A 12,073-nucleotide genomic window follows, 5' to 3' on the forward strand; every position below is an offset into this window, starting at 1 on the left:
GTGAACTTTGATAAGCAGTTCTCGATAATCAGTTCTCAACAATTATTTGTTATTATTAAAGTTTAACATTATAAAATGAACAAAAATAATATAAAACTCATATCCTGGCAAAATAGCCACAAGGCAGTGTTGGGACCAGAATTGCCACTGAGAGACCACCACACACATGTAAAGACAAAAAGTGCTTTATTTTGCAAGCATGTACCTGGGCCACTCTTCCCTTCAGCATGGCTGGAGGAAGGGCGACACCCTAGTGAAGTGAGCTGAGGTTTTTAAATCACATAGAGGAATTTCATCATGTGTTTTGTTGGACGGGGCTGCTATTGGCTGAGCTGTTTATGGTTAGGGACCCTGGGGGGGCTACTTGTTTGTTCCAGACAGTTTGGCTCCTTCTGACCTAATTGTCCTTGCCTAGAAATGAGGGAGGGAGCCAGTCTCCTTCTGATACCAATTCCACCTTGGAGACCTTGCCCAGGAGGGGAGTAGGGAGCTTACATTAGCCTTTTTATTTCCAAATGAAGTTACAGTAACCTCTTCATTCCCAAATGGAGTTACATTAACCTTTCAGCAGCTGAAAACCATATATTCCCTTCCCATTGTCCCACCATTCCCTAGCTTGTCATGTATTCTTTCCAAAAATCGGGACTTTTATTTAAAACACTGCGGGATGTGGTACAAACTGTTAAAAATCAGGACTGTCCCGCCAAAAGCAGGACGTCTGGATACCTTAGTCTCACTCTCCCTTAGGTTTACCAGACTATAACTCATGTAGTTCAGAAGTCCCATGAACACAGAATCCCTTGTGGTGTTTAAATGTTTTCATGAGGCCAGGCATGGTGGCTCACCTATAATCCTAGCATTCTGGGAGGTCAAGGCAATAGCAATTCAGACCCAGTTTTTCAAAAACTCACACTTTAATCCTTGCCTTATCAGTGAAGGATACTTTTAAAGATTAGGTCTTAAAGCCAGCCCTAGGGTTTTGCAAACAAGATCATTCAGCCCAACTGTGGGAAAAGTTATATTATGCTGACTCCAAAGTACTTGAGCTTCATCCCTTTTTTTATTTTTTGGTAGAGACAGAGTTTCACTTTATCACCCATGGTACAGAGCCATGGCATCACACAGCTCACAGCAACCTCCAACTCCTGGGCTTAGGCAATTCCCTTGCCTCAGCCTCCCGAGTAGCTGGGACTACAGGTGCCTGCCACAATGCCCAGCTATTTTTTGTTGCAGTTTGGCCAGGGCCAGGTTTGAACCTGTCATCCTCAGTATATGAGGTCTGCGCCCTACCCACTGAGCCACAGGCGCCGCCCTTTTAGCTTCATCTTCTTGTACTAAAATGAATACAAGAGGAATTTCTTGATGACTCCAGAACAAGCTTACTGAAGAAGACCATTTTTTCCCTGTGTTCTAACAGAGTTGTCACTGCACACTCAAAGGAAAGCCCCAGAGACTCTGAGTTTTAGGAACATAGAGCCCCTAAGTGCTGCAGATTCACCCTTCATTTGCAGCCCATGGGCAGGTCTTAATCATCTAGTTTCACTCAGGGTACGCTAGAGAAGGGTTTCAACCACATGAGCCAGCCAGAGGCATTGAGGTCCAAATGAGGGGTCCTGTGCTCCTGGTGATTTCTCATGGATATGCTGGTATTTGGCACAATGAGCAGTGCACATTTGGAGGGCCTTCCAAACTAACTATTCCCCAGAAAAGCCATCAGATTATTCTTACTGCTTCTGTGGAAGAACTTCTTAAGTTCCATGGGTTGACACATTCCTGGACCTATATCTATGGCATGAATCTATGGAGACTGGGTCACACCATGCTTGGCATGATCTGGCCTCCAGAACAGCCCCTAAGATGGCTGGGGAAGTCTCTGCAGAGGGCTTATAGGAGAACATGAACCAAGGCAACTAAAGAGTGGAGTTAAGGCCCCAGAAATTCCAGATTAGCTCGGTAACCCCTGACTTTAGTGAAGGGTAAGCTCACAGAGAGAAACCCTGTGAGCCACTTGTGTACAGGGCCCTGGCTCATAGCCAGACAGGCTTTAGGACAGGTAGGAAGGCAGAGGCCACATGCTGGGAGCCTAGAATCTGAGAGAAGCCTCTGGCAAAAGGTCGTAAGGGGTCAGCTGAGAACAGGGCCAGCAGTGTCAGAAGGTAAGTATATAGAGACACAACATGTCAAGTAAGAACTGTTCACTATTGTTATCTAAGTGTCTCTGTCTCTGTGTGATGGCTCCATTGCAAGCTGCCTTGGGCCCCCTATAAGAGCCTAGCCTCTAGGTCACACCTATCCCCTGAGAGTGCTTGGTGCAGAGGCTTTCTAGCCCCCCCGTTCTAGTTCTCAGTTCTCCTCACCCTCTACCTCTGAGCACAGTAAGGGGCTCTGTCAACAGGTCTGCATCACCCCATCCTATAGCTGCCAACAACCTCAGCAGGAAAACCAGCTATAGCCCATCCACCTGCTAGGCTCTGCTTCATTCCCCCTGTGCTTACTGAGCTCATCCTTACCCCACTAGAAGGGAAACCTAACCTGGTTCCCAAGGCCTAAGGCTGCTTAACTGCTGGGCCCTCCATCTGTGGCTTGTCATCTGTACTTGATTGTTCTCACTTGGTTACAGGCTCTCCCTCTCTGCCAGATAAGTACCGCCATGCCCGGGAAATGATGTTGCTGCTGCCCACACACCGGGACCGCCCAAGCAGTGCCATGTATCCAGCAGCCATCCTGGAGAATGGACAGGTAGTACTGTCCTCTGCCGCAAGTTTCTTGACCTATGCCTCCCCCATTGCATTCACTGGGCCTTCTGCATTGTCCTATATACCTTCCCCATTCTACTGAACCATCTCTCAGAAGACTGCTGTGCTCCTGGGTGAGAAGGGAAGTGAATCTGAGGGCCAGCAATTCAAAGGACAAGTGTAGGTAGAATGGCAGTAGGGTTGGAACCTACTTCATAGAACCTTACTTCTATGGCTGTCTGTCCTTTTGGCCACACTCCTGGACTGCTCATTCCTGAACAATCTGGAAAAAGAAATTAGTTCTTTGCAGCCTGTCTCGAGAAAGCAGGGGTAGAGATAGGTCTGGAGGATGTCTTTCCTCCATATATGTGGGGCATCCTCACTGGAGCAAGCTTTGCCTCTCTTACTCATGAATCCACCTGAAGGTCCTCACTTCCTACTGGGGCTTCTGTCCACACTATTTACACAGAACTCTCCAAATACTCTGCCTGGGGGCCTTGACCAAGAATTTCAGAGATCAACTTCCTTCCTTGTGCATTATGCCCACTGCCTTTCTATCACAGTCCATAAAAGTCACCTCCAAGTGACTTATCTAGCCTCAAAAGAGCCAGAAATTCTCAGTGGTATCTCCCTGTGCCTAATTAGCACTGCCAGACAGAGAAAACAGATCTGCTTGGCAACCATTCATCAAAACATCAGGTCCTGGACAGGCACGATGTTTCACACCTGTCATCCTAGCACTCTGGGAGACCAAGATGGTAGGAGCTCAGGAGTTCAAGACCAGCCTGAGCAAGACCAAGACCCTGTCTCTAAAAACAGACATTGTGGCAGGTGCCTGTAGTCCCAGCTACTCAGGAGGCTGAGGCAAGTGAATCACTTGAGCCCAAGAGTTTAAGGTTGCTGTGAGCTAAGCTGATGCAACTGCACTCTATCTGGGACTCAGAAAGAAACTCTATCTTTTAAAAAAACACAACCAAAACCAGCAGGTCCTATCTGTGACTTGGCTTAGGTGCTACACGTGCTGCCCTTTTCCCTACCCTCTCTGCTAACATGGGCCTGTGCAAGACCTCTCCAGGAGGCTAAAACTGGGCAGGGTCTCTAAATCCCTTCTGCTAATGGATTTCCCTAGCCAGACAAAGGTTATAGACAGTTAGGTGCTTCCAGGTACTTATGCCCTGTTTCTCGCACCCTGTATAAGATAGCCTGGGTCCCAGCCCATCCCTACTGGAGGATGTTGCCTTAAATGAAGTGTGAGCCATAGTGCTGGTTTGATTTCCCCTGTCTGATCTTAGAAGTCCTGGCTCCTATGGCCCAAATGCTACCCCCCCCCCAATATGTCACTTGTTGTTTTCACCCTCTGTGATTTTTTTCTCCTTCCCTCAGACACCAAATTTCCAGAGAGCCCTGTTCCAGCAAGTGGTTGGAGCCTGCAAACCCTGCAGTGATCCCAATCTATCTGTGGCTGAAAAAGGTATTGCTCCCCCTCTCCAGGTGGCCTTCCCCCACGTCTGTTCCCATCCTGAGTGTCTGACTCTTGTCCCTGAGTGGCAGCTGGCCCAGGCTGAGCCATATTCTTCAAGGCAGATCTGTCTATCTACCAAGAGTTCTGATCAATTTCTGTGTGCATTCTTTAATCCACATCTGACCTGATGCTAAGGTTTAGATCCTTTAATTGTTATCCCGCTCCACCCCCAGGGCCCACATTCAGAGAAGCCCCAGCTGCCATCTGCTCTGAGATCAGATTTATGGGAAGCCAGGCTACTATGTGTGAACTGTGCCAACTTTCCTAGGCTTTTCCCAACCAACCCCAGAATTTACCAGGCCCTGTGGCCCCTTTGGTCTCTCTCAACTTGGGCCCTCAGGAATCTCACCTTTGAGTTCAAGATATGGCCTGTGGCCAAACAAGCCCCAAAGGAATGGGAAGAACATGCCAGCTTCCCAGAGACAGGGTTCTCTAAGTAAAGTCCTGGGGGCTCTCAAAGGAGTCCAGTCTACCTGTAGCCACTTTAGCAGCTGCTGTGCGTCTTCTACATTGCAAGGCTATTAAACATACCAGGACTGAATGGGTCCTCCTTAGTACTGGGGATATTTAGATAGTGGCATTTTACTCCTCCAAACTTGAATAACCAGACTCAGACCTATATGACCCTGGCCAAAAGCCCCAGAGAAGGAAATCTGAGTTTATTTTAACATGAAGCAATATACCCAGAACTTAGCCCCATTTCAGCCCCTCTCTCCATAGGTTCTCCTCCCCTGTATTCCATCTGTTGGGATATAGGGGACTCTCACATCCTATCAACACAGCATGCTCCATCCCTAAAGCTGTCAGCATGCTGTCATTGTGCCTGCTCATCAACCACTGTCTTCCATCTCCACTGTTATTGTTCCTCCTGTATCATGAAAGACATACTTCAGTATCCTCTTTAATGAGAGCAAACACTGGGTCCACAACCTCAGTGCCTGGAGGGCATTGGCACTGGATGTTCAGCTATAAAGGGCCTAGAAATTCTGGCTGAAGATGCCTTCCTAGTCTCCAGGGTGCACATCTTGAAAACATAGCTTCCTGGACTTCTGAAGCCATAACCCAAGACAGAATGCACTTTTGGTCTGGAAGGCTAGAATACTTTTCACCTGAGATGCAGCATAATCTCAGAACTAGCCAGGAGCCTACTCAGGCTCAGAGCTGAAATGGATGCTGGAGGCCAGACCAGAACCTTAAGCCAACCAGACACAGAAGAGCTTCAGGCCTCAGGCCAGGCTGCAGCAAGGATCTGGACATGCCTACCCCAGTTAAGGGAAGGAGGGAGGGTTATCTCAGAACATAGGCTGATCCCAGGGCAAGTATGTTCATACCTCAAGGCTAGCACTTAGTGGACAACAAATTAGACACTTGCCTAGTGGCAACAGATAGACCAGAGTAATAACTCCGTAAGTCTCTATCTCCAGGGCAGGAACTGTACATACTTACCATCATTCTCTTGTTAGTCAGGGTCCAGAGTCCCATGAGGACTCTATCTCTCACTTGCAGGTATCTGTTCTCCAGGTCTTGACTATCAGACCAGGCAAGCTGGCCCTCAGGGCCATGGACTATGCACTGAGGCCCTCAGACCAGTGCTGGACAGTTAACACTAAGAAAGGTGACAGTGGGGATTGCTTCTCTTCTCCTAGGATAAATCATTCCATCTTAGCCTTCACAGTAGCCCCAGTGCACTTATGCTGCATGGCAAAGTTCCCCTGGCCTTATTGCTCACAGACATCAGCCTACAATATGAGCTTGATGGCTTCTGGTTCATATGGAGTCACTCAGGCAGGCACCCTTTTGTAAACCATTATAGCCACACTAGCTATAATGTTCTTATCCCCTAGCCTTTCTTCCCTACAGTTCCTCTGGGCCCTGGTGGATAAACATTTGCAGCCCCACAATTCGTTCAGGGGTTAGCAGTGCATCTTAGATCCTGGGCTCTTGCAAGCACTTTGATGAAGCTGCCAAGACCCATTTTCAACCTCCTTATTCCCTGATATTTAGTGGCTTATTATAGAGAAGGCAGTTTTCTTTGGGGGACAGAGGGCCTCAGCACTGAGGACCAAGAAGCTCATACTGGACTTTTGGAAGAGTATGGGTAAGGATGAGCCTGTTATTGGGGTGTCTCTGGCTCTCTGAAGAGGCCATCTGGTGGAATACACCTATGCTCATCAGATTCAGAATCCTTTCCTCACTCAGGCAACAGTTAAGTGCCTACACAAGGCCCAGCTGCTGCTGTGTCCCTCCTTCTTGCCACCAAGCCATCATCAGCAAGCTGTGAATCTGAATAATCCTCCTAAGAACTGAGATTGTTTACATAGTGCAGCCTTGTGTTTTTCTGTACACCCACAGCAGTTTCTGAGCAATGAGAAGATGGATGTCACCACCTTATCCCTTGACTACTGTGGGGCTCAGGCTCTCTTAGTCACATCCTCCTTGAAGGCCAGACTCCAGCTTCTCCCCCCTCTAGAGCCTCCAGGTCCCATAAGGCTCCCAAAATCCCCTACTTAGTACATTGACCTGGAAGAAACCAAACCCCAGCTATCTCAGGTTCAATAGCTTAGAACAAAGCCAGTGACTTTGAACTAAGCCGCTGCCTTAGAACAAAGCCAGTGGCTAGGCACCTGGATTGTGAGCTAGGTGCATCCCTGGTGCTAATAGCCCAAAAGAGAGAGTGGACTTGTCTGGCTCCATCAGAGAAAGGGTATATTTCTTCTCACGGTTACTTCTTCTCTATGTAGGAGGCCAACAGGATTCACATGTCTCTTGCTGTGACTCCCTTTGACCACAACGTCTAGCCGTATCTCCTCTCCTCTAATCTCTTACCCCTTCTGTGTCTGAGGGTCCAGTATTCTAGCACTGGACTTCTTCCTTAGCATAGAAGGGCATACTCTGTTCTGAGCCCACTCTACCCTACATTCATGGAATATGGGTCTCAGGAACTGGGCTTCCCTAGATGGCCAAAAGTATCCATGGGCTCCACTGCCGTGTCTCTCCCTCCTCTTGGGAAGCAGTGGGTCTAGCTAGACCTAGGCTGCAATTCTTGAGCTTTATACTTTCTTCCAGAAAGTGCACTGAATGCCTGTCCCTGCCTAGAATAGCCTCCTGAGTATCCCAAATTCAGCCAGTAGGCATAGGAGGAAGAAGGGGCAAAGTGAACATTACCAAAAGCTCTTTGTGGAGCCAATTCTTGTGGAGTTCCTGCTTACTCCCTGGCCATGCACCCAGCTCTGGAACTTATCATTCCCTACTTTTCCCACTGAGCCTGGGCAGTAGGAGAGTCCTGACTCTTTGCCTAAGGAGCTCTATGGCACACTCTCTCTGTGTTTTCTTGGTCTCATCAGCCTATTCTATTCTCCTGTTTTTCTTCTCCTCCTGGCAAATTCCAGAGGCTGCAGATGTTTACTCTTTGCTGCACTTTCCTCAGCTGTCTCATCCTGAATAATCTAAGACATCAGCTCACTCTGTTGCCATCCTCTTAAGTAGTTTCCATCCCTGGCGACTCACCCCTGTAGGCCACAGTGCCTTGCTTGGCTAGTGTTTTTAGTTCCAGGGGCTGGCATTCCACTCGCGTGTACTAGATACATAGTGCACACCTGAAGAATACAAAGGCTGCAGAATGGGCTTCTCCCAGAGGGTGGCTCAAGCAGTAATCTCCCTTCATGCCATCTGTTTCCACCCTCAGTGGTGCCAGCAGCCCCCAGCAGCTGGAGCCTGGATAGCGGAGCCCAAGAGGCCCAGTCCCTCCTGCCTGCCCACATCCTGATCCCCCCAGTGCCTCCCCGAAGCCTGCTGCATGGTAAGAAGATCTCTAGCGGGTCCCCAAAATAGTCCTTGGTCTCAGACTTTGCTCAAGGATCAGGGTAACAACCATCCAGGCTAAGAAGATAGGCTATTCTCTGGGATAACTCAGCCAAGGACAAACATCCCATGACAGGAAGGATCCTGCTGGGCTTTGGGGTCAGTGAGGTTTCTGAGTACAACAGATTAGTTCAGGAAGATCATTCCAAGCATGGAGGCTGAAGACAACAGAATTGATTGTACAAGGCACACTGGTCACCAGCCTGTCATCGCCTAGCAGTGGTCCGGAACTGCCACTGCCTGGAGCCTCTTGTTCCACCGTCTCTGATGCACTCAACTTTCCTGACTTCTATGTGGAATAGGTTTCTTTTAACCCAGCAGACTTCTCCTTATGTTGGAGAAGGCCAACAAAGGAGAAGTTTTTCTATAGCCCTCAATGCTGAGGGGTACCTAGGGAGCTCTTCCCATGCCTGCCCCATTGGTGTGGCAAAATGGTGCTCATATGCAGCCTGAGCAGGGCCCTCCACTAAGGCTCTGGTTCTGTTTCTTTTGCAGGTCATTACTCATTACACTTTGACGCCTTCCACCACCCTTTGGGTGATACTCCCCCAGCCCTCCCTGCCCGGACCCTACGCAAGGTAATGTACTGAGGAGGCAGCCCTGCCAGGCTGTGAGATGAGTCATCTCATCTGCTCTATAATCACCTAGGGGTCCACAAGAGGAACCTCAGCCCTTCACTACTTCTCTTTCCCCAGCTTGGTAGAAGCTGAGGTTGGCCAGAGCCACACTTGAGTTGCAGGTGACTAAAGTATCTTGCAGCAAATGACATGGAGGCAGGGAGGTGAGAGGATCCTAGAAAAAGCAAGACACTATGCCAAGGGTATGTAGGGAGTGAGTGCTGAAAAACCACAGCTCTCTGCCAACACCACAGGGGATCGATACACCATAGCTCAATAGCTAAATAAATGTTCCTGTGGTGGACTGTAGAACATTTTAAACTAGAATTCAGTAAAAGCAAGAAGTGTCAGACACCAGAGCATTATGAAAAACTAATGAAAGTAAAACTTAAATCCTGCCTGTTAATTTTTCTGCAAATTGGAAAGACTGAGTCTACCACAGATTTTTGCAGCAGAATAACTCTGAGCCTTGGCCCACCTCAGCTGAGGGTTTTTTCCTGCCCCCAACCCCCACCCCATCTAGCCTAATAACTCAGCCCTTTGTCAGTATCCCAGAGCCACAGCAGCCTGGGACCTGGCCCTAGGGGGTACCAATGCCCAGCAGCCAAGACAAGGCCATTTTTGGCCACAGAAATGCAGATGATTCTGGAATTCTACTGGCTTGCTTGAGGTTTGTGGGGAGGAACTGGAAGCTTGTTGCTGAAGAAACAAGAAACATGCTTTTGATGAGGGTTATTTTAAAGTTCATTCATAAGCAGGTCCTTGGTCTTCTGTTGGTGGCAGGCCAGTGAGCCTGCCTAGAGAGAGGGATTCTAACATGCCCAACCTTTCCTTCGCAGTCACCTCTCCACCCTATCCCAGCCTCCCCCACAAGCCCCCAGTCAGGCCTGGATGGCAGTAACTCTACACTGTCCGGCAGTGCCAGCAGCGGTGTGTCTTCCTTGAGTGAAAGTAACTTTGGGCACTCTTCAGAGGCCCCACCTCGCACTGACACCATGGACTCCATGCCAAGCCAGACCTGGAATGCTGACGAAGATCTTGAGCCACCCTACCTCCCTGTACACTACAGCCTCTCTGAATCTGCTGTCCTGGATTCCATCAAGACCCAGCCATGCAGAAGCCACTCAGCCCCGGGATGTGTCATCCCTCAGGACCCCATGGACCCGCCTGCGCTGCCACCCAAGCCCTACCATCCCCGCCTGCCAGCCCTGGAGCATGATGAGGGGGTGCTTCTTCGGGAAGAGATGGAGAGGCCTCGGGGCCTACACCGTAAGCCCTCACTGCCTCCTGGGAGCACCAAGGAGGAACAGGCTCGCATGGCCTGGGAGCACAGCCGAGGGGAACAGTGAAGGGCAGGGAGGCAGCTGGATGCCACCCTCAGCAAGCAGCTTGCCCAGCCACTCCAGGTCTGAAAAGCAAGTCCTCCCAGGGAGCTAGAGAGGCTTGGCACTCAGGAGAGAACCACCCTATGTCTCTGTTCTACTGCCGTGAACTCATGTGTTGCCATGTATAGAGGCTGCAGCAGCATGAAGGTTGTGGCTTCTCTTTTATTTCATTTTTTACTTTCCCATTTTTATGGGTTTTCCTTTTTTTCCTTTACGCAGTAGATGCTTTCTTCCTCCTGCAGTTCCAGACCATGTGGAGCTATATGGAGATATTGCACAGACAGAATGACTTTGCAACATTGCAGGGCCCAGGAACAGAAGCCCAGGTCCTCCCTCCAGGAAAGAGATGCACAGAATGGATATTGCACTAGGGACCTCTTCCTTTGCTGTATGAACAGAAAAGTTCATGGTTGCATTCAGGGATTGCAAGGACCACATGGACTACATGTCACAGATGGACAAAGGGGCTACAAGATGTTTTGCACAAATGCCTGCCCACTCTTCCATCCAGGAGTGTGCACCTGAGGGGTTGGTCAGGCCAACCTGCTGGGTGAGGTGTGTGACAGGCCTAAGTGCATGCCCAGGGCACACTTCCAGGCTTCTATGAGCCAGCTATCTCCTACTCCACTTTGGAATTTTCTCTGTCATTCCGGTATCTGACCATTTATTTCCCTCTACTCTTGGTACATCTCTTGCCTCACAGGAACCTCCATGGGAAATGGATATGCAAGGGTTATCTCCTACCCTCTGGGGCTTGAGTAGAGGTATAGAGCCAGAGGAGTTACCCTAGTCACTTTCCTCCTATGGGGAGCTGAGCCCCTTCCGTGTGGTAGAGAACCTGGTTTTATAATGAGGCTAAGGTGTGGCAGGGGCTGGAAATCCTCTACACCAGTGGTTCTCAACCTTCCTAATGCCGCAGCCCTTTAATACAGTTCCTGGGGTTGCGACCCACAGGTTGAGAATCACTGCTCTATGCTTTCAAAAGCATACAGGCCTATCATCAGCTCCCTATTCAGGGATTTTCAGCACTACCTCTGAACCATGAGGTTGGCTGCCCCACCAGGCTTCCAGGCCCTGAGGACATGTGGTCAGGTTCAGCAGGCTCCTATGTATAAAGGGTAGGAGGGAGCTTCTCCTTTTGGAAACAGCCATGAGGTGCAGGTAGAATTGTTATCTCTCAACTGGCCAAGTACAGTGCACCCCCGCCCCAGCCCCATGGGGACCACCACTCAGGGTTTGGGGTGGGCAGGAGGGAGTTTCTCCAGCCTCCCCAGTCTGTTGGGCAGAGCGCAGTATTGTCTTTACAGGAAACTCTTTCAGGTCAGGGCACTAATTTTCCTCTATTATTTGGGGGGCAGGGTAGGGGGCATAGTAGTATTTTACCAGGGTGCTTCTAAGTTACTTAAAAAAAAAAACTGTCTACAAAATTTTCTTTTATTTGCTTGAGTTCACATCAGTCATAATCATGACTTTGATGGTCACAAGGCTGCCTTCTCCTTGTTAAGCAGGCATGTTGCACCCCACTTCCTCTTCTGACCTCCATGGTCAGGCCCTGGGCCCAAGCCCTTCATCCCTTCTTCATAGCCCCTCTTTCCAAACAGAAAAGGTCATGGTCAGGGTGTTTTTTCCCTTGTAAACAAATAATTTGTTTAAAAGAAGTGCCAGCAAGTAACCTATTAGGAAAGATAGAGGGCTGAATTACCTTTAGGGTTTATCATTAGTGTGGGTCTTTTCTGATACCATCAGGATCACTCCAGGCAAAGTGGAGCAGAGGATATGGGTAAATCACAAAAGCCCCCACCTTGAAGGGCAGCCCTGCTTCTGAGCCTAAACACACTTGCAAGCTTTAGTCTTTGGACCTGGTCTTTACAGATGCTAGGGTTGGGGGCTAGCTTCAGATTTGATTCTTAGAGGGCACCTTTAAATTCTGAAGCACTTCTGAACCTCAATCCC

The 12,073-nt window shown here is 49.2% G+C and overlaps 1 protein-coding gene across 1 annotated transcript in view; it reads left to right on the forward strand.

The window, feature by feature from the left end:
- Window positions 1-10,084, forward strand: part of DOCK3 (dedicator of cytokinesis 3) — a 492,344-nt gene extending 482,260 nt beyond the window's left edge. Inside the window, exons 47-51 of the mRNA XM_023512988.1 lie at window positions 2,621-2,739; window positions 4,119-4,206; window positions 7,943-8,056; window positions 8,614-8,696; window positions 9,575-10,084. Of these exons, the coding sequence (XP_023368756.1) occupies window positions 2,621-2,739; window positions 4,119-4,206; window positions 7,943-8,056; window positions 8,614-8,696; window positions 9,575-10,084 (914 nt within the window). The remainder of the gene's footprint in view (window positions 1-2,620; window positions 2,740-4,118; window positions 4,207-7,942; window positions 8,057-8,613; window positions 8,697-9,574) is intronic.
- Window positions 10,085-12,073: the final 1,989 nt, after the last annotated feature.

Source organism: Otolemur garnettii, unplaced genomic scaffold (assembly GCF_000181295.1).
Source record: "Otolemur garnettii isolate 467f Iridium unplaced genomic scaffold, OtoGar3 scaffold00032, whole genome shotgun sequence".
Lineage (NCBI taxonomy): Eukaryota > Metazoa > Chordata > Mammalia > Primates > Galagidae > Otolemur > Otolemur garnettii.